At 40.2% G+C, this 22,679-nt stretch overlaps 1 protein-coding gene across 4 annotated transcripts in view; it reads right to left on the bottom strand.

Moving 5' to 3' along the window:
* Positions 1 to 22,679, bottom strand: part of PIBF1 (progesterone immunomodulatory binding factor 1) — a 298,753-nt gene that overhangs the window by 54,175 nt on the left and 221,899 nt on the right. For 3 of the 4 annotated variants that reach the window (XM_001136372.5, XM_063792192.1, XM_054665364.2), the window contains one exon: positions 8,133 to 8,411. The exons of the other annotated variant lie outside the window; for it this stretch is intronic. In XM_001136372.5, coding sequence (XP_001136372.1) covers positions 8,361 to 8,411 — 51 coding nt within the window. In that variant the 3' untranslated portion in view covers positions 8,133 to 8,360. Of the gene's footprint in view, positions 1 to 8,132; positions 8,412 to 22,679 lie in introns of those variants that run through there. 4 annotated transcript variants of the gene reach the window in all.

Below are 22,679 nucleotides of genomic sequence, written 5' to 3'. Positions count from 1 at the left end.
GGAGCTGATGGTTAAACATTCATGAACACACCTTTGGGGTTATTCTACTACTTTTTAGATTTGTTGCATTTCCCTCCAGGGTTCAGGAGACAGAAACTATTCCCACAAACTAAACACCACCCCAAAGTTAATCTTATGTCCCTTTTTCTTTTCTTTTCTTTTCTTTTCTTTTTTTTCTCCCTATATCACCTAGGCTAGAGTGCAGTGGCACCATCTTGGCTTACTGCAGCCTCCGCCTTCTGGGTTCAAGTGATTCTCCTGCCTCAGCCTCCCAAGTAGCTGGAACTATTTATATTTTCAGTAGAGATGGGGTTTTGCCATGTTGGCCAGGCTGGTCTCAAACTCCTGATCTCAAGCAATCTTCCCACTCGGACTCCCAAAGTGCTGGGATTACAGGCATGAGCCACTGCTCCCAGCCATTTTTTTTTTTTTTTTTCATTTTTGTCAGCTAACATTCCTTCTCATTTATTGGAATTAAGTTTTGATTTTTTTGAAGGAAAAAATTGTAATTAAATTTTTTTTTCTCTGTTTTTGATCTCTTTATTTTACATGACTGGACATTTTAGAAAATTAAGATAAAATTGTGCTTTTACTATACATTTGAAACTACTTAGTAGTTTTTATGAAGCTATCAACAAGGAACGTAACTGCTGTATTATAAGCTGTGGAACTGAATAATTTAAATGTTTAGAGCTTAAGACTTTTTTTCTTTTCTTATCAAGGGATACGTATGCATTTCCATTATTAGAAGAAAAGTGCATGGATATTTTGTATTGCTTCTGGGTTAAGAAGACAGTCATTTTTATTCTGTTCTATTCATTGCATTTCATTCTATTTGTGACAAAAAAAAAATCTAGGAAACTTTTTCTTAACTATAGATGCCCTCCTTAAATATAAAGGAAGTGCCGGACATGGTGACTTATGCCTATAATCCCAGCACTTTGGGAGGCTGAGGCGGGTGGGGTGGATCACCTGAGGTCAGGAGTTCGAGACCAGCCTGGCCAACATGGTGAAACCCTGTCTCTACTAAAAATTAGCTGGGCGTGCTGGTGGGCGCCTGTAATCCCAGCTACTCAGGAGGCTGAGGCAGGAGAATCACTTGAACCTGGGAGGCGGAGGTTGCAGTGAGTGGAGATTGTGCCACTGAACTCCTGCCTGGGTGACAGAGTGAGACTCCAGCTCAAAAAATAAATAAATAAATAAATAAAAATAAAGGAAGCATAGCATATTTAAAATGCAAGAGCTAAAAGGATTGGCTAAATTTAAGATACCTTTAGGAGCTACGGGCTGAGGACAATAAAATATATGTTTTTATGCATCTATTTAGGAAATATTTGTTTATCTTGATGTTATGCCAATACGGTAGCTTTTAAGTTATTTCTGAACTTAATAGTCTGTGAAGGCAGTAAGTGAAATATCTTTCTGCAACTATTGCAAACACTCATTATGATCAAAATAGTTAATACTTTAAAAATTTGTTGGTGACGTACAATGTTACGATAAACATTGTGGTGATTGCATTAAGGAATACAGTTTTTCTTTACCTCCTTTATCTTTAAATTTAAAGATAAATTTAAAGCACATACTGTGCTCTTATACCTCAATTGCATTTTGTTCTGTTTTCCAAGTTCATGTCTTATAAATCTCTTGTATAAACTGTAGGTTAAATTCAAAATAAAAAATCACAGTGTAAAAAAAATCCATTCTTTGCTGCGGAGAATGGCATGAGTAAATTTAGGAAGACCAGTTAGGAGACTACCGAAGAATCCTAGGGAGGAGGACATGATGGCTTGAGCTAAGGTGGTGTTAACAATTCACACACAGGAAATGAAACACACATGTAAAATCAGAGAATTGAAATCTTTAAATTTCAAATTAGAATTGGATATATCAGTGGGAACTCATGAGTTTTTCCCTCTCTTTAAAAATGTATTATTTTACAGCTTTATTAAAAATGCCTCAAAATAAGGAAGGCCTAAAAGCAATTGTCCTTCCCAGTGCCCAGAATGTTCTGTGTTCTGGATTTAGTCAATTGCTTCCTCCTGGCGTCTTTTAGCTTGATTTTCTCTTTCTTGTTTTGCCTGTAGATTGGAAGTTGGATCTGAAGACTCAATTTGATTCAGCTAAAATCTTAAAATTTTTGACAAAAATACTATACATGTATTGCTTTATACTTCACATCACATCACATCAGGAAGCACATAATGTCTGGTTGTCTCATTTTAATGATACTAAGGTTGACTAGTGATTATAGGTGGTTATGGCCTGATATAATATTCCCTATTATCCTTTTATCTAATTGTTTTAGCATTCATTGATGTTTGTTAAGTCATTGGCTTCATCAGGGCTTTCTAGATGGTGCCTGCCTGACTGCCTGCCCACCTGCCCACCTTCCTCCTTCTCTCCCTCTTTCCTCCTTTCAAAAAACATCTTTACTGAGGTGCAACTGACATATAATAAACTGCACATTTTGGCCAGGTGAGGTGGCTCACACCTGTAATCCTAGCACTTTGGGAGGCTGAAGAGGATAGATCACTTAAGGCCATGAGTTCGAGACCAGCCTGGCCAACATGGTGAAACCCCGTCTCTACCAAAATACAAAAATTAGCCAGGCGTGGTTGCGGGTGCCTGTAATCCCAGCTACTCAGGAGGCTGAGGCAGGAGAATTGCTTGAACCCAGGAGGCAGAGCTTGCAGTGAGCCGAGATCACGCCATTGCACTCCAGCCTGGGTGACAGAGTGAGACTCCACCTCAAAAAAACAAAACAAAACTGTACATTTTAAAATGTACAATTTGATAAATGTTGACATAGGTATATATCTGTTAAACCATTGCCACAATCAAGACAATGAATATATCCTGTCTTGACGTTTCCTTTGCCGTTTTGTGTATTTGAAAATTTTTTTTCTTTTCTTTTTTTTTTTTTTTTTTTTGAGACAGAGTCTCACTCTGTCGCCCAGGCTGGAGTGTAGTGGCACGACCTGGGCTCACAGCAGCCTCTGCCTCCCGGTTTCAAGCAATTCTCCTGCCTCAACCTCCCGAGTAGCTGGGATTACAGGCATGCGCCACCACACCCAGCTAATTTTTGTATTTTCAGTAGAGACGGGGTTTCACCATGTTGGCCAGGCTGGTCTCGAATTCCTGACCTCAGGTGATCCTCCTGCCTAGGCCTCCCAAAGTGCTGGGATTACAGGCGTGAGCCACCATGCCCGGCCGGAAATTTTCACAATCAAAAGTAAAAAAAAATATGAGGCAGATCAACAGGGCTTGGTAATTGAATGCTGGTAGTTAACAAGAGAAGGGTCTTGGATGACTCTTGGTTTTGTGGTATAAGTCACTGAGTAAATAAACGGTAGTACCATTTATTGAAATTGAAAACACTGGAGGAGAAAGTTGGTGAGTTCAGTTTAATACATGTTAAGTTTGAGGTCACAATGGGACATCCAAGTAGAAATGTCAAGTAGGCAGGTGGTTAAAAGGAACCGTCTGAACTGGGGACATACGTTTGCAAATAGTGGCATTTAGTAGCTGAAGCCAGGGTGTAGAAATTATCTGAGAGTAAGTACAGAATGGAATGAATAGGCTTAGAGGGAAAAAAGCTCTGAAAAATTCAGTGTTTTATGATCAGGTAGAAGAGGATGAAGGAGAAAAATATGAGTGTATAGTGTGGCAGAAGCTAGGAGGAAATAGGGATAGAAGATGCCAGGTGTGCTGATTCCAATAAGTCATATTCTGAATATCAGTTTTACTTTTCTCTCAGAAGTAATACATAAACATTATGATCTATGCACCAGTAAATATGGGCACACTCCTGAAAGACGTGTCATCTTTAGTGCACTAATAAAATTAAATTTCTGAGCCTGTAAAGCTGAGGACTGGACTGTGAGCTCTGTAAATCAACCAAAGTAAATGATACCATGGGATACTCTTGGTACTAGTTGGCTAGCTTTGTTGGTGACCTCTAAGCCTTAGGAAGTCTTTCTTTAGAGCATTTATAGTATTTATTAATTTTTAAAATGAGTTATATGAAAATAAAATATATTTCTCACTGATATTGGATAGGCTAATATCCACTGCTAGCCTATCCAGTATCAGCGGGAAAGTTGCAATAACCCCATTTTTTTTTTTTTTTTTTGGAGACAGAGTCTCGCTCTGTCGCCCAGGCTGGAGTGCAGTGGCACAATCTCGGTTCACTGCAAGATCCGCCTCCTGGGTTCACTCCATTCTCTTGCCTCAGCCTCCCAAGTAGCTGGGACTTCAGGCACCCGCCACCATGCCTGGCTAATTTTTTGTACTTTTAGTAGAGACGGGGTTTCACTGTGTTAGCCAGGATGGTCTGGATCTCCTGACCTCGTGATCCACCCGCCTCAGCCTCCCAAAGTGCTGGGATTACAGGCATGAGCCACCACGCCCGGCCAATAACCCAAATTTTAATCCTGTAAGATTAGGCAAGGGAAAATAAATTCCTGACATCAGTTTCACTTGAGAACATTTCAGATATGAGCAGCAGCTTTTTATTTATTTATTGTACATGAAAGAGTATTTATTGAAAACATGGTTACTGACAGGAAGCTCCTGGCTGCTCTCTAGTTACAATCTTCGCTCACAACTGGAAGTGCTATGTACTTTTTACCTTCCCCCTATTTTATTTTCACCCGAGTTTCCATCCTAGATAGGTAGATCTTATATAAATATATATACACGTGTTCATAAGTATGGCCTATAAATATATAGTACAGTCTTCATTGGGTAGTACCCACCATGCCAGGCCACCAATACTGAATGCCACTGGAGAAGCACCTTTTTCAAACAGCAGTATTTTTAATAAAAGTGAAATGTTTTTTCAAATAATTAAGTGGGAATTCTTACCTTTGTTAAATCTAAGAGGCCCACAGGAGTCTACCACAAAGCTATATAATATAGTAGCCTTTCTGGCTGGGCACGGTGGCTCACATCTGTAATCCAAGCACTTTGGGAGGCTGAGGTGGGTGGATCACTTGAGGTCAGGAGTTCGAGACCGGCCTGGCCAATGTGAAACTCCATCTCTACTAAAAATACAAAAAAATTAGTGAGACATGGTGGCGCGTGCCTGTAGTCCCAGCAACTCAGGAGGCTGAGGCAGGAGAATCGCTTGAACCCAGGAGGCAGAGGTTGCAGTGAGCCGAGATCGCGCCACTGCACTCCAGCCTGGGTGACAGAGCGAGACTCCAACTCAAAGAAAAAAAACAAAACATATATATATAGAGAGAGAGAGAGAGAGAGAAAGAGAAAGAGAGAGAGAGAGAGAGAGAGACTGAGATAGAGTAGCCTTTCTGTCTCAGGATCTTAGCATAAAAGCGAATCTGGCTCATTAACAACTTCAACCTCCCTAAAGTGTGGGAATCTTCCTTAACATTCCTGATGTATGATTATCCAAGTATGACTTACTGAAATCAGCAAAAGTGGCATCTTCTTTATATATATAGTGCATTTGGAGTACTTGGGTCACTAGCTGATACTTCTTTTTGGAAATTTCTATACTGAGGATGATGAAAGTAAACTTCCTTTGGTGCTTGAGGTATCATAGAATTCTTTTTCAGGGCCCTTTGAGAAGAAGACAAACAATACATAGTTTGAATGCCTTACACATTTTAGATTTTTCTTGTTTGTTCAATGAGAGAATGTATGAATCAATAAAGTGAATACAAGCCATTTAGTTGGTTCTGAAAGCTGAGTATATCCTGTTAACCTGGTAAGAACTATTATAAGAGTCATGGAATTCTTTAGGAGTAGAGTCATCTCCCACATGGTCTTAGGATTCCTGGTTTTTCACCCAGGTGGCCTGGGTACAACTACGAGTATGGGAATGTTAAGCTTCTGCAAAAAAAAAAAAAAAAAAAAAAAAAAATAATAATAATAATAAAATAAATAACAAAGTTTCAGAACCATGAACTTATCTTGAGCAAAAACAATGCAACTATGCTAAGTCCCATAGCCCCCCTACCCACAAAGAAAAGGTGATAGAACAAAATTTTCGCTGGGAGGGTGGCTTGCACCTCCAATCCCAGCTACTCACTCTGGAGGCTGAAGTGGGAGGATTGCTCAAGGCCAGTAGTTTGATACTAGACTGGGCAACAAAGTGAGACCATATCTAAAAAAAATTTAAAAATTCCCCTGCATTTCTTGCTATTGAAGTGAACTTGGGAGCCAGGGATAGGAAGCAAGCAATGAGAAGCAGTGTCGTGTACTGGAAAGAGCGTAGCAACTTGGTTCAAATCCACTTCTATTTATCATGTGTGTGATCTTGGGCCATTTAGTTACCCTTACTGAGTCTTGGTTTTTTTCATTTTAAAAATGAAGATAATGCTTACTTAGCAGAGTTACTGTGAAGATTAAATAAAGAGTAGAAAGCATGTAACACAGCAACTGGCTGATAGAATGAGCTTGATAATGGTGGCTATTACACTTGCATTTGGGCAACATTTCATAAAACATTTATCAAGAAAAAATAATGTTATGATTAATTTTTGTTTTTATTATTTTTAAGTAAGAGCCAGGTGTGGTGACTCACACCTGTAATCTCAGCTACTGGGGAGGCTGAGGTGGGAAAATCACTTGAGCCCAGCCTGAGCAACATACTGAGACCCCTGTCTCTAAAAAAGTTTAAAAGAAACTAGCCAGGTGTAGTGGTATGCACCTGTAGTTCCAGCTATTTGGGAGGCTAAGGTGGGAGGATCCCTTTTGCCCAGGAGTTTGAGGCTGCATTGAGCTATGACCATGCCACTGCACTCCAGCCTGGGTGACAGTGCAAGACCCTGTTTCTAGATAGATAGATAGATAGATAGATAGATAGATAGATAGATAAACAGATAGATAAATAGAAAATCCATGACCAGGAGAAGATGAGGTAAGGGTTAAAAAGTAAGACAATTCACAATGGCCAAGAGGTAGAAGGAACCCTAGTCTTCATCCAGGACATTTTTGGCTTGTTAAAACTGGGGGTGGGACCAGGTGAGGTGGCTCATGCCTGTCATCCCAGCACTTTTGAGAAGCTGAGGAGGGAGGACTGCTTGAGCCCAGGAGTTCAAGACCAGCTTGGGCAACATAGAGAGACTCTGTCTCTAAAAGAAAAAAAACCCAAAAACCAAAAAACTAGGGTTGCGGTGGGGGTGTAACTGGTAGCTAGTGCTGAAGGCCAGGGATGCTGGTATATATTATGACATGCATAGGATTTACCCTATGTCCACCCTTAAGAAAGAATTATCCAGCCAAAAATGTCAATAGTGGGCAGGGTGTGATGGCTCATGCCTGTAATTCCAGCACTTTGGGAGGCCAAGGCAGGTGGATCACCTGAGGTCAGGAGTTCGAGACCAGCCTGGCCAAGATGGTGAAACCCTGTCTCTACTAAAAATACAAAAATCAGCCGGGCGTGGTGGCGGGTGCCTGTAATCCCAGCTACTCGGGAGGCTGAGACAGGAGAACTGTCTGAACCTGGAAGGCGGAGGCTGCAGTGAGCAGAGATTACGCCACTGCACTCCAGCCTGGGCAACAAAGCGAGACTCCGTCTCAAAAAAACAAACAAACAAAATGTCAATAGTGGTTGAAAAACCTGGACATACATATATATGTGTGTGTATATATATATATTTCTTTCCTTTTTTCCTCTCTCTTGCCTCCTTCCGTTCTTTTAAAGTATACAACTTCAATGAGAAATGGAGCATATTTTATGACAAAAGAAAATCCTATTGATTTTTTTTCTGACTAGAAATCTGATCCATATTACATCTGGTCCAACAATGTTATGACTGATGTAGCAACAGACTTTCCACCAAATTTTCACTTTACCAATGGAATAGCAGACTTTCTGCCAGATTTTATTGGTTAGTGGTAATATAAAATATAAGAAAAAAACAACTTCAAAAAAGAGTCAACAATCTGTATCCATCGACATGGTATCTGACCACCATTACTGGGCTTTTGAAGTACCTCGTAGTGGACTTCACAAATGATTCTTAATTTTTAAAAATGCAAAGTGTCTTAGTATTTGTGTATGACATTTAAACTCAGAATTTATGTAGTATAGAAAACTACTCACCAAAATATTTATAAGCCACACACTTAAAATGCATTGAACATTTATGAAAGCTCCAAAATTTAAACCATAGCATATATATTTATTTTATAAAATAGAAAAAAAAATAAAGTATATTGTTTGTTCTTTACACATTTTGATTACACTGAATTTGTTAATTTAATATTAGTTCAAATAAACATTGTTATTTAAAAAATGCTGAGTACACGATTAAGCTGAATTTTGTTTTCCATCAGAAAAAGAACTTCAGGAGTATATAATGGTCTACAGGTGCTTCCCATCCAAAACACTAGCTCTTCAGCTTTTGTTTCTTAGACCACTCAGGTGCTTCTTTTTTAGTCTGTTTAAAAAAAGAAAAAGAAAATCCAATAAAATGCTTACAAGGAGGACAAGAGAGACAACTCAGAGAACTATATACATTGAGGTTTTTTTATGTAAGCTATACTAAAAAATTGCTTTTCTTAATTCAGAAAGGATACTTAAGGGCGAAGACTTTGTCTTTTGCCATAAATAATCTCCCACCTGGTAGGTATATGATAGAAAAAACTGTGTTTTCTTGCTCAAAGCCTATACTTAAGATTTTCTGGGGATGCAATTATTTTACGAATTGATTTTATTTTCAAAGAGAATTATAAAAAAATCAAGGACATGACTTCTTTTCAGTTGTCTCATCTATATAGATAATAGATATTCATTCACTCAATAGATATTTATTAAATAATTACTGTATCCAAATTATTGTGTTTTAGATCTTATGAATTTCCAAGTATTTACCAGAGTACTTCTTGGGTTTATTACTCAATCATTTCAGCCTAAAAGGAGACAGGCTATACAGAATAGAAAGAAAAAGGCAGGGGAGGTGAATTACAGAATAAAACATTCAGAACTTCACTGATTCCAGTCAAAGTTCCTATTTTGGCTGGGCGCGGTGGCTCATGCCTGTAATCCCAGGACTTTGGGAGGTTGAGGTGGGAGGATTGCTTGAGCCCAGGAGTTCGAGACTAGCCTGGGCAACATAGTGAGACCCCATCTCCACAAAAAGAAAAAACAAGTTAGCCAGGCATGGTGGCATGCACCTGTAGTCTCAGTTAACACGGGAGATGGAGGTGAGAAGATCACTTGACGATGGGCGCGGTGGCCCATGCCTGTAATACCAGTACTTTGGGAGGCCAAGGACAGTGGATCACTTGAGGTCAGGAGTTTGAGATCAGCCTGGCCAACATGGTGAAACCCTGTTTCTACTAAAAATACAAAAAATTAGCCAGGCATGGTAGTGCACACCTGTAATCCAAGCTACTCGGGAGGCTGAGACAGGAGAATTGAACCTGGGAGGTGGAGGTTGCAGTGAGCTGAGATCGTGGTATTGCACTCCAGTCTGAGTGACAGAGCAAGACATCATGTAAAAAAAAATCACTTGGGCCCAGGAGGTCAAGGCTGAAGTGAGCTGTGATCATGCCACTACACTCAAGCCTGGACAACAGAGCAAGACTGTCTTAAAAAACAATTGAGAGGAAGGTACAGAGATATCCCATATACTCTCCGGCTCCACACATGCACAGACTCTTCCATTATTAATATCCCTTAGCACAATGGTACATTTGTTACCACTGATGAACCTACATGGACATATTATCACCCAAGGTCCAGAGTTTACATTTGGGTTCACTCTTGGTACTATGCATTTTATGGGTTTGGACAAATGTCTATAGACAGGCATCCACCATTATAGTATCATAATAATATATAGTATCACATAATATTTTCACTGCCCTAGAAATCCTCATAGATTTTTGCATCTACATTCATGAGAGATATTGGTCTGTAGTTTTGTTTTCCTCTAATATCTTTGATTTTGGAATTAGGGCAATGCTGGCCTTGCAAAATGAGCTGGGAAGTATTCTCTCTGCTTCTATCTAATGAAAGAGATTGTAGAGAATAGGTACAATTTTAGCTGGGTGCTGTGGCTCACACTGGGAGGCCAAGGCAGGCAGATCACTTGAGTTCAGGAGTTCAAGACCAGTCTGTGCAACATGGCAAAACTCCATCTCTACAAACAATACACAAATTAGCTGGGCATGGTGGCATGCGCCTGTAGTCCCAGCTACTAGGGAGGAAAAAGGGGGAGGGGAGGAGAGGGGAGTGGAGGGGAGGGAAGGGAAGGGAAGGGAAGGGATTCAACAGTGAACCCATCTGGGCCTAGTGCTTTCTGTTTTGAAAAGTTACGGAATAAATTCCTTCAATTTTTGTTTTTTCACTTCTGAAAAGAATAATTTTGCAGGGTACAGAATTTTAGGTTGGTGGTTTTGTTCTTTCATAACGTTAAATGTTTCACTCCACTCTTTCCTTGCTTGCATTGTTTCTGAGAAGTCAGATGTAATCCTTACCTTTGCTTCTCTATAGGTAAGGTGTTATTTTCCTCGGGCTTCTTTCAGGATTTTTTTTTTTTTTGAGATAGGCTCTTGCTCTGTTACCCAGGCTGGAGTGGTATGATCATGGCTAACTGTAGCCTCAACCTCCCGGGCTCAAGTGATAGTCCTGCCTCAGCCTTCCGAGTACCTGGGAATATGGGTGCATGCCATCACTCTCAGCTAATTTTTATATTTTTTATAGAGATGGGGTTTTGCCATGTTGCCCAGGCTAGGATTTTGTCTTTATCTCAATTTTCTGTAGTTTGAAAATGATATGCAAATGATATGCCTAAGTATAGTGTTTTGTTTTTTGTTTTTTTCTTTTTGCATTTATCTTTCTCTGGGTCTGTGGTTTGGTGTCTAACATTAGTTTGGGGGAAATTCTGTCACTGTTTCAAATATTTCTTCTCTTCCTTTCTTCCATCTCCTTCTAATATTTTCATTAAATATATGCTATAGCTTTTGTAGTCATCCTTTAGTCCTTGGATATTTGGTGTCTGACATTAGTTTGGGGGAAATTCTGTCATTATTGTTTCAAATATTTCTTCTCTTCCTTTCTTACTTCTCTTTCTAATATTCTCATTAAATATATGCTATAGCTTTTGTAGTCATCCTTTAGTCCTTGGATATTCTCTTTTTTAGAGGTTTCTGTTACAATACCATTATTATTATTATTATTATTATTATTATTATTATTGGTGGAGACAGGGTCTTGCTCTGTTGCCCAGACTACAGTGCAGTGGCATGATCATGGCTCACTGCAGCCTTGACCTTCTGGGCTCAAGCGATCCTCCCACTTCAGCTCTTCGAGTTGCTGGGACCACAGGTGTGCACCACAGTGCCTGGCTAAGTGTTTTTTTTTTTGTTTTTTTGTTTTTTGGTGTGTGTGTGTGTGTAGACAGGGTCTCTTATGTTGCCAAGGTTGGTCTGGAACTCGAACTCCTGGGTTCAAGTGATCCTCTCACACTCCCAAAGTGCTGGGATTATAGGCATGAACCACTGTGCCTGGCCTGAAATATTCTCAAGGTTAGAGATTCTTTCTTCAGCTATGTCCACTGTACTAATCAGGTTATCAAATGCATTTGTCATTTATTTTTTTTTCTGAGACAGTCTCACTTTGTTGTCCAGGCTGCAGTGCAGTGGCACAATCTCGGCTCACTGCAACCCTGGCCTCCCAGGTTCAAGCAACTCTCCTGCCTCAGCCTCCCAAGTAGCTGGGATTACAGGTGCCTGCCACCACACCCAGCTAATTTTTGTACTTTTAGTAGAGATGGGGTTTCACCATGTTGGTCAGGCTGGTCTCGACCTCCTGATCTCAGGTGATCTGCTCGCCTCGGCCTCCCAAAGCATTGGGATTACAGGTGTGAGCCACCGCACCCGGCCAGCATTTGTCGTTTCTGTTATAGCAGTTTTGATCTCTAGTATTTCTCCTTTTTGGGGGGTTCTTTCTTAGGATTTTCATCTTTCTGCTCACAGTGCCCATCTGTTCTTGCATGTTGTCTACTTTATCTGTTGCAGCCCTTGGCATACTAATCATAGTTGTTTTAGGTTCTCTGTCTGTTAATTCCAACATTTATGGCACAATTGACTCTGGTTCTGATGCTTGCACTGTCTCTTCAAACTGTGTTTTTTGGTTTTTAGTCTACCCGGTTAAGTTTTTCCTGATAACTGGACATACTGTACTGGGAAAAAGAAACTGCCGTAAATGGGCCTTTGGTAATGTGGTGGTAAGGTGTGGGGGTAGGGAAGTCATCCTATGGTCCTATGATTAGGTCTCAGTCTTTCAGTTAGAGTGTGCCTCTGGACTATGAACTTTACACACGTTTCTCAGTTTTTTTTCCCTTCTTAGGTGGGCCATGATGGCTAGGTGGGCTGGATTGGGTATTGAGTTTTTCCCAGGTCAGTTAGGCTTTGATAAAGCCCCAGCAGGGCAGCTTCTAGTTAAAATAGTTTCTCCTGAAGGGAGACCTTGTTGAGAACTGAGTTCTCTAACATATTTCAAAATGTTCTCTTTTCCCTCCCACTGCTGGAAACGGAAGGGGATTTTTCTCCCAATATTTACTGTAAGAACTAGGTCAAGCTTCTAAAGTTAAAATTCTCAAGAGTGTGGGGGTTCCTTCTATGACTGGAGTTTTTAACTTTCAGACTTGTCCATACCTAACTTCTAGCAGTTACATTCAGGTTTTCCTACCCCAGCACTGGTTCCCATCCATGGGAGTTTTTGCTCTGATACATCATCATTCTCTGTATTGGCCTATCTGTCCAATTTTGGGGGCAGCAGTTTGCTTTGTGACCTCACTTCTCTTATGTATTTAAGAAAAGTTGGCTGGGTGTGGTGGCTCACGCCTGTAATCCCAGCACTTTGGGAGGCCAAGGTGGGGGGGATCACCTGAGGTCAGGAGTTCGAGACCAGCCTGGCCAACATGGTGAAACCCTGTCTCTACTAAAAATACAAAAATTAGCCGGGCGTGGTGGCAGGCACCTGTAATCCCATCTACTTGGGAGGCTGAGGCAGGAGAATCGCTTGAACCTGGGAGGTGGAGGTTGCAGTGATCTGAGATCACGCCATTGCACTCCACCCTGGACAACAAAGAGTGAAAAACTCTGTCTCAAAAAAAAAAAAAAAAAGAAAAGTTAACGATTTTCCAGCTCAGCTTTTTATTTGTTGTTAAGATAAGGAAAAGTCAGAGTAAAACTAGGGAATTGCATGATTCTTATACAATCAGATAGATTTGGGTGACTGGGAAAGGTGAGCCAGCTAAAAGTCTAGGGCTGTCACTATTCTTGGTCATAGAAGAACATGTATGCCATTGTTCTTTATTTTATTTATTTATTTATTTTCAGATGAAGTCTCATTCTGTTGCCCAGGCTGGAGTGCAGTCATGCAATCTCGGCCCACTGCAACCTCCGCCTCCCAGGTTCAAGCAATTCTCCTGCCTCAGCCTCCCAAGTAGCTGGGAGTACAGGCATGCACCACCACCCCTGGCTAATTTTTGTATTTTTAATAGAGATGGGGTTTCACCATGTTGGCCAGGCTGGTCTGGAACTCCTGACCTCAGGTGATTCGCCTGCCTCGGCCTCCCAAAGTGCTAGGATTACAGGTGTGAGCCACAGCACCCGGCCACCATTGTTCTTTAAATTACAGGTCCCAACCCACGGGTAATGAACTCTAGTAGGTAAAAGAACAGAATTTAGAAAAAAAAAAAAAAAAAAAACTAGCATAGAAAATATTAGAGTATTGGCCATAGTTGGGGTAAGTTCTGTTTTGAGAAACTGTGTGATCATTACTAGGTCATAACGTAAATTGTTTTCTCAACTGTGACTCCTGGCCAAAAAGGTGAAAGCAACTGCTATAAACTAAGCTACAGATCCTCGGGATTATACCAAAGGATGCAGAATTGGTTTGTACATTTGCATTTCCTCAATGAACTGATACTAAACTTTTTACTACTACTATGTGTTTACAGGGAGAAGGTAAATAAAAACTTTGGCATTAAAAAGGAATCTTAATACTCAAAAAGGACGGTATAAGAATTTCAATGGCAGACAGTTCTTTCTGACTCTCCTTTTATCTGTGTCTGTTACACTGCAGACCATTACTCCCACCCCTAATATGTTTTCTCCTTCTGTTAATGAGACAGATTTGCCACAGTCAAGTGTACCTTGTGTCTTGGGGATTAACTGCCTTGCTACTTCATAGGGTGACTTTTCAGATGTCTTATCACAACCATTTTAATTTCAAAGTCTGTTCCCATAGGACTAAGATATGTTCCTTATTCCCAGGTTATTTTGGGTGAACTTCACCATCACTGTCATGTTCTAACCACATTTCACTTAGAAGACTGGCCCCTTTAGGATCTGGCCCATACTTACATATCTAATCCTATTTCTTGACATTCTCCAAGATGAACTCAATTATTTGTACTTGGGATTAGTTTAATAGCATTTATTTGACTAACTACTCTGTGCCAGTCCTTGTGTTAGGTTCTGGGGATATAAAAATGAATCAAACCCTGTTACAGAGGCTGCTGGGATCACGCCTCGACCTTTTGGCTGAGATCAAGTGCAGAGGTTGCTGGCTGTCTAGCCTATATCTATTTCCCCCTTCTTAATAACAGAACTCTGATTTTATCAGTAAAGCAATAGATTCACCCTGTATAAAACATTTATCAGCCTTCCTTGCTGCTAGGTGTGGCCACACGACTAAGTTCTGGCCAATGGGATATAAGCTGAAGATGTTGGGTAGGACTTAGGGAAAAACTCCTTTGGAAAGGGAGACTATTTTCCTCCCTTTTTCTCGCTTCCCGCTTAAAATGCAGACATGATGGCTGAGGCCAGAGCAACCATATTGTGATTCTAAGAACAGATGCCACACTCTAAGGATGGTTGAAGAGAAAGGAAGAGGGAATCTAGGTTCCTGATGACTTCATAGGGCCACATACTTGTCCTGAAATAGTTATCTCCAGGCCTGTATGTGAGAGACTGAACAATTTGCTAAAGCTGCTGAACTAGCAGTGGGACACAATTCCTAAAGATGCTGACTCTTATACTCTTAGTTTATACCATTTATCTTATCTCATGTTGTATCTTCAGCATGCAGGGAAGTGTCTCGCCAGAAGTAGGTGTTCGATGTCATGCCTTCTTTGATTTTTGTGGTTTGAGCACCGTATAGTACAGTGGTTAAAGCACAGGTTCTAGCCATTTATTAATTTTGCAAAGTGGGCAAATCGAGGACTTCTCAGTTACCTCATACATTTTCTCCATAGCATTTGTCATGTTTTCACATCTTATTCAATTTATTTTTTTGTTTGTCGGTTTATAGTCTATGTCTATCCATGAATGTAAGATCCACAGAGGCAGGAATTATTTATATCTCTACTGCTTGGAATAGTACTTGGCACAAAGTAAGTGCTCAATAAACATTTTTCAATGAATGAATGAATGTTTGGGTCTGCTGTGACAGAAGCCTTTCAGTTCTATTTAAGTCTGGACATAAAGTTTCATGTGAGTCTATTCAAGCCTTTCTACTATGCAAGACAAAAGAGAATTCTACTACAGTAATGCAATAATATGCTTTTAACTAATCAGGCAACATCACCCTTTACAAGCATCAGGGGTAGTACTTGTGATTCTAAGCAACAGCCTGATTTTTGAGTGGAAATGGTAAATAACCAGTAAGGCATGGAAACAGCATATTTTGCTGTATGAACTCAAATTTACTTATATCATTCAAAGATATTTTCAATCCTTCGATTGGTGAACTTTTTCCTTCGGTTATATTATTCTCTGAAATTCAGGTTCTCTGTTAATTACATTAGCATAGAGTATGTCAGAGTGATTTCTCACCTACGTTAGTATGTAAGTCTCATCACTACCAAAATTTGAACAGATTCCAAGTAGATAATACTGCTTCTGAAAAGTTTATTTCTGATTTTCATAAAATGTATATTCTTCATTTCCAGATATTTTAGTCAGTAATGTGCTAGCCATTAGTGATAGCCCTGTTCCAAACACTGGAAGTTTCTAAGCTTTTATCAACTCCTGAGATAGATCATGGATCAGTAAACTATGGTCCATGGTCTGTTCTTGTATGGGGTGCATGCTAAGAATGGTTTTGACATATATATATATATTTTTTTTGAGATGGAGTTTGGCTCTTGTTGCCCAGGCTGGAGTGCAACTGTGCGATCTTGTCTCACTGCAACCTCTGCCTCTTGGGTTCAAGCGATTCTCCTGCCTCAGCCTCCCGAGTAGCTAGGATTACAGGCATGCGCCACCACGCCCGGCTAATTTTGTATTTTTAGTAGAGATGGGGTTTCTCCATGTTGGTCAGGCTGGTCTTGAACTCTCGACCTGAGGTGATCTGCCCGCCTTGGCCTCCCAAAGTGCTGGGATTACAGGCGTGAGCCACTGCGCCTGGCCTAGTTTTGACATCTTTTTAAAAAGGTAAAAAACAAACGAACAAAGAATATACAATAGAGTTTGCTGGCTCTTGGTAACTGATTGTTAAAATGGGCACAGCAAAATAATTCAGATGTATAATTAACTGATTTTTGGAGAACTGCTTGAACCCAGGAGGTGGAGGCTGCAGTCAGCCAAGATTGCGCCACTGCACTCCAGCCTGGGTGACAGAGTGAGACTCCATCTCAAAAAAAAAAAAACAAAACAAAAATTAACTGCTTTTTATTTTGATAATTCCATTCTTTTAGCTCTTTGATCAGCAGTGTTTCTTTTTTCTATTTTATTAAAGTTACTTCCCTTTATATCCATAAGATGGTGCTTTATATGACAAAATTTGACATTCTGCTTCAGGTATTAATGGGATTAACCATTTAACTGAGTAGGGTCCTTATTTTAAATATAAGGCTTATAGGCTTCATAATATGAAGTGCTTTACAGATATATATAAACTATATATGCATATGTATTTTACATACACATTATATATATATATATGTATACAAATTAATAAAAACCTTAAATTGTTAGTGGAGTATTAACAGGCCCTAAAGTATACTATATTCCAGATTTAGGAAAGAGAGCACAAAGCCATTGCAGAAACAAATGACAAGACTAACTGGAAACTTACCAGAAGTAATTTACTATGTTACAAGGTGATTTTGGAAACAAATAACTGATAAGATAGATACTTCTGTGTCATCTAGAATTAGCCAGCTAAAACGTTAATATATAACATGGGGATTACAACCCATTGAGAGGGTTAGTTAAAATTAGAAAGAATGATGACTGATAAATGCAGACATAGTAAGCCTGGCAGATTACTCCTGTAATCTAAAAAAAGAGCTAGAAATTAAGAATCTATTAGTGTTTAACCAGTACCACTTCTCTAAGGAAAAAAAGTCTATGTCTGGTAGATATCATTACTTTGTTTTCCAAATAAGATATAAACTGGAAATCAAATAAGTAAATATTGAGAAGTCCTCATAGGCAGGGCCCAACTTAAGTGAGTTTAAGAGAGTTGATCTGGCTTTACCACTAACAAAATGTGAAGCTGTCTGAGATCAGTCAGCTTCATTCCATGCTCACCAAAAAATTCCTGATTTCTAGTTTAGCTCACCAGCTAAATTAAATAACATCAGGAAGAGGTTACAATTAGTGTTCCTGACACTAGAAATTAAAAAATGAATATTTAAAAATGCATATGTAAACAGCTAGATATTTTGAGGTCCGGTCATACTTTGGTGAGATGAGTCTACATTCAACATAAAAAAGTGAGACCGGGCCAGGCGTGGTGGCTTATGCCTGTAATCCCAGCACTTTGGAAGGCCGAGGTGGGCAGATCACTTGAGGTCAAGAGTTCGAGACCAGCATGGCCAATATGGTGAAACCCCGTCTTTACTAAAAATACAAAAATTATCTGGGCATGGTGGTGCGTCCCTGTAATCCCAGCTACTCAGGAGGCTGAGGTGGGAGAATTGCTTGAACCCAGGAGGCGGAGGTTGCAGTGAACCGAGTTTGCACCACTGCACTCCAGCCTGGGCGACAGAGCAAGACTCCATTTCAAAAAAAAAAAAAAAAAAGTGAAACCAGAACTTCTATACACAAATATGACACAGAAGTGTTACAGGTATGTGGAGCTTTTGTTCTCCTCAGTCCCCAGTGCCTGGGGTGGCTGGAGTCCCTTCAATCTACCAGCAAGTTCAGTTATCCTGTTGTGCCATAGAAATATTATAATTTTCCATGTGTGTTATAAAAAATGTTGGGAGGCACAGTGTTAGGACATGACTCTGTGATGACGCTACCCTAGTGTGGCATCCTTGTCACTTGTCTAAACACAACCAATTGTACTCATTATATTACTATATTATAAATAACTGCTACATTCCATTTTTGATAAAATTATAAACTTTCCCTCATGAATAAATGAGAAAAATTATTTTTGTAACCTACTTACAATTTTTAAATTAAATTAAAATTTTAAATTTATTTTTTATTTTATATTTCATCATTTTATATATATTATTTTGAGACAGGGTCTTGTTCTGTCACCTAGGGTTGAGGGCAGTGGCGTGAACATGGCTCACTGCAGCCCCAACCTCCTGGGCTCATGTGATCCTCCCACCTCAGACTCCCAAGTAGCTTAGCATCATAGGCACATACCACCATGCCTGGCTAATTTAAAAAAAAAATTTTTTTTTTTTTTTGGTAAAGGCAGGATCTCACAAAAGTTTTTGCCCAGGCTTTAAAAAGTTTTTAAAAAGAAGATTGTGGTAAAATACATATAACATAAGATTTATCCCATTAACTATTTTTATTTTTATTTTTATTTGAGATGGAGTTTCACTCTTGTTGCTCAGGCTAGAGTGCAATGACGTGATCTCGGCTCATCACAACCTCCCCCTCCCAGGTTCAAGCGATTCTCCTGCCTCAGCCTCGGGATTACAGGCATGCACCACCACGCTTGGCTAATTTTTGTATTTTTAGTAGAGACGGGATTTCTCCATGTTGGTCAGGCTGGTCTCCAACTCCTGATCTCAGGTGATCCCCACATCTTGGCCTCCCAAAGTGCTGGGATTACAGGTGTGAGCCACAGTGCCCGGCCAACCATTTTTAAATGTACATATCAGTGGTATTACTTACATTCACATTACGATGCAACTATCACTACTGTCCATCCATAGAACTCTTTTCATCTTGCTTGACTGAAACTCTCTACTTGTTAAACAATAAATCCCCATACCCCCTAGCCCCTGGCAACCACCATTCTACTTTCTGTCTCTATTAATGTGACTAGGTATAACCTATCTACTTTTATTTCCCTTTTGTACTATGGGAAAGGATTAATAGATAGTGAATTGGCCAAAGTCAGACGTAAGAATATAGTAAGAAAGGAATAAAGTCTAGATATAGAAAATACATATTAGACATCCTATTATTCAACAATTAAAAAGGAGCACAAGTTAGAAAATATTTTGTGAATATCACATTTTCTTTTCTTTTCTTTTCTTTTCTTTTTTTTTTTGAGACAGAATCTCGCTCTTCACACAGGCTGCAGTGCAGTGGCACAATCTCGGCTCAATGCAACCTCCGCCTCCTGGGTTCAAGCGATTCACTTGTCTCAGCCTCCTGAGTAGCTGGGATTACGGGTGCCTGCCACCACACCTGGCTAATTTTTGTATTTTTAGTAGAGATGGGGTTTCACCATGTTGGCCAGGATGGTCTCAAACTCCTGATCTCAGGTGAGCCGCCCACCTCGGCCTCCCAAAGTGTTGGGAGTACAGGCGTGAGCCACCGCGCCTGGCCAATATATTTTCTTTGCTCTTGGAATTTCTAAATAATGCTCATCTTCACTTGTCAAAATCCATGCATTCTTTAAAGCCAAGCTCAAATACTTCCTTTCTGACAAGGCAACCTAGAGTCCTCCAAAACCACAGTGTCTATTCTTTCTCTGAATTTTCATAGCAATTTGTATTTCCTTTAAAGTAGGATACCCAGGCCAGGTGCAGTGGCTGATGACTATAATCCCAGCACTTTGAGATTATAGCCATGGTGGGAGGATTGCTTGAGCCCAGGAGTTCAAGACCAGCCTGAGCAATGCAGTGAGACCCTGTCTCTACAAAAAATAAAGAAAAATAGCTGGGTGTGGTGGTGTGCACATGTGGTATCAGCTATTTGGGAGGCTGAGTTGGGAGGATCACTTGAGCCTGGGAGATTGAGGCTGCAGTGAGCCGTGTTCATGCCACTGCACTCCAGCCTAGGTGACAGAGCAAGACCGTGTCTCAAAAATAAAACAAAAAAAAGTAGGCTAACTGATTTTGCCTTATATTATTGTTTACTAAGCTTGATCCTATAGGAGCAGCAGTTTTAATGCTGATGCTATCTTAATGATCATCACAGGCTCTTGCATATAGTCAGTAAACACTTCTTGAATTGACTACACTAATTTTCCTTCCAGGCCAGGTGCGGTGGCTCACACCTGTAATCCCAGCACTTTGGGAGGCCAAGGTGGGTGAATCATCTGAGGTCAGGAGTTTGGAGACCAGCCTGGCCAACATGGTGAAACCCCGTCTCTACAAAAAAATACAAAAAATTAGCGGGGCATGGTGGCATGTGCCTGTAATCCCAACTGCTCAGGAGGCTGAGGCAAGAGAACTGCTTGAACCCAGGAGGCGGAGGTTGCAGCGAGCCAAGACTATGCCACTGCCCTCTAGCTTGGGTGACAGCGTGAGACTCTGTCTCAAAAAAAAAAAAAAAAATTTTTTTCTTTCCAGATGACATATAGCTTTCCAAAGCTCTTCTAGGGAATCATGTCGTTCATATAACCACTTATGTATCAATTATATAAACTTAATCTATCTATCCAACATATGCTAGCCAATGAGATAACAAATGTAAGTCAAGGCCTGAACTACATCGTAAACTCACCAAAAATCAGACACTTCACACACTATATACTGGAGGTGCACAATCGTATTGTTTGCTACCATACTTAGAGCCTAAGGCTTTTTTTTTTTTTTTTTGTGAGACCAGAGTCTTGCTGTGTCGTCCAGGCTGGAGTGTGGAGGCATGATCTTGGCTCATGCAACCTCCACCTCCCAGGTCCAAGTGATTGTCCTGCCTCAGCCTCCCAGGTAGCTGGGACTACAGGCATGCACCACCACACCTGAATAATTTTGGTATTTTTAGTAGAGACGGGATTTCAGTATGTTGGCCAGGCTGGTCTCGAATTCCTGACCTCAGGTGATCCGTCTGCCTCCGCCTCTCAAAGTGCTGGGATTACAGGTGTGAGCCACTGCGCCCAAGCTCTTTTTTGTTTTAATGCTTACAATCTACTTGGTGAAAAGACTAAAAGTAGAGTTGCTAGTATCTGCATTTTTAATAAGGTATTGAGAAAATAATGACAATGATGTGAATCCTGAGTATAAATTCTATTTTCGAATAGGATGGCAGCAGAAAAGCAGCAAAAGAGTCCCATACTGCTCAGGAAGGAAAGAGGAAAGTTGTTCTAAATCAGATTAGAATAGCTCTAGGTTTTTCTAAGAAAGAGATAAGTGAGGCTGGGAAAAAAGGGATAGCACAGCAAAAAGCTACCTTAAGAGTGAAAGTAGGTGATTAGTGGGAATGAACTGGGTGTTTCTGAATAAAGAAGACTTAAGTTGCCTGTTGCAGAAGTAGCACTAACTAGAGTCATGGGAGGTGAAGCTTTCATTCTCCCTGTAGTTTACTTTAACATTAAAGTTCCCCACCCAGTTTAGAGTTTTAACAGCTAAGAACATAACTAAACTGGGGAGACAAATAACTCCTTTTTTTCTCTTCAGCAAATATTTATTGAGTATCTGCTTTGTTCAGATGCTATGCAAAACAAAAGGAATACAGTTTCTGCCCTTAAGGCACTTACATTCTGTGGTTCAATTAGTTTTTGTTGGTACACTAAGTGCCTGAACAACGACTCTGTCACATATGTCATTTCAAAGGCCAGAGCTTTTCTAAAAAAGGGAATTTTGAGGTTGCCTTCAGATGTAAATATCACTTGTACACTGTAAAACATTTGTATACATATAAAAAAGCACATTAAAAAAAGTCTTGTCAGGTGCTGTGGCTCACGCCTGTAATCCCAACACTTTGGGAAGCCGAGGTGGGCAGATCACGAGGTCAGGAGTTTGAGACCAGCCTGACCAACATGGTGAAACCTTGCCTCTACTGAAAATAACAAAAATCAGCTGGGCGTGGTGGCACATGCCTGTAATCCCAGCTACTCAGGAGGATGAGGCAGGAGAATCGCTTGAACCTGGGAGGCAGAGGTTGCAGTAAGCTGAGATCACGCCACTGCACTCCAGCCTGGGCGACAGAGTGAGAGACTCCATCTCCAAAAAAAAAAAAGTCTTCAGAAGAAGACCTAAGTGTCAAAAAAAAAAAGTCAAGCTCTTATTTCTCCTCCTCTGCATCATAGCACTGCTCCCACTCCATTACCCAGTTAACAGTAGTTTTGTGTGGCTCGCCTCATATTGTCAATGCATATGGAAACGCTCATCCATCCACCCATCCATCACTGAATTTACTATCAGGGGAAAATACCTATAGCAAATACTTTCAGCCAAAGGATCTGGATTTAGAAATGTTTTCATTTTAGGTATAAAACCATGAGATTATAAAATGATTAGCTCTTACTTCAAATATTAGCATGGTAAATTCCTTATCAACAAGTTCAGAGAAAATATAAAAAAGCATTCTTATGGAAA

The sequence above is a fragment of the Pan troglodytes genome, chromosome 14, assembly GCF_028858775.2.
Source record: "Pan troglodytes isolate AG18354 chromosome 14, NHGRI_mPanTro3-v2.0_pri, whole genome shotgun sequence".
In the NCBI taxonomy this organism is placed as follows: Eukaryota; Metazoa; Chordata; class Mammalia; order Primates; family Hominidae; genus Pan; species Pan troglodytes.
Note: the sequence above shows the minus strand (reverse complement) of the source record. Positions and strands in the feature narration are given on the sequence as shown.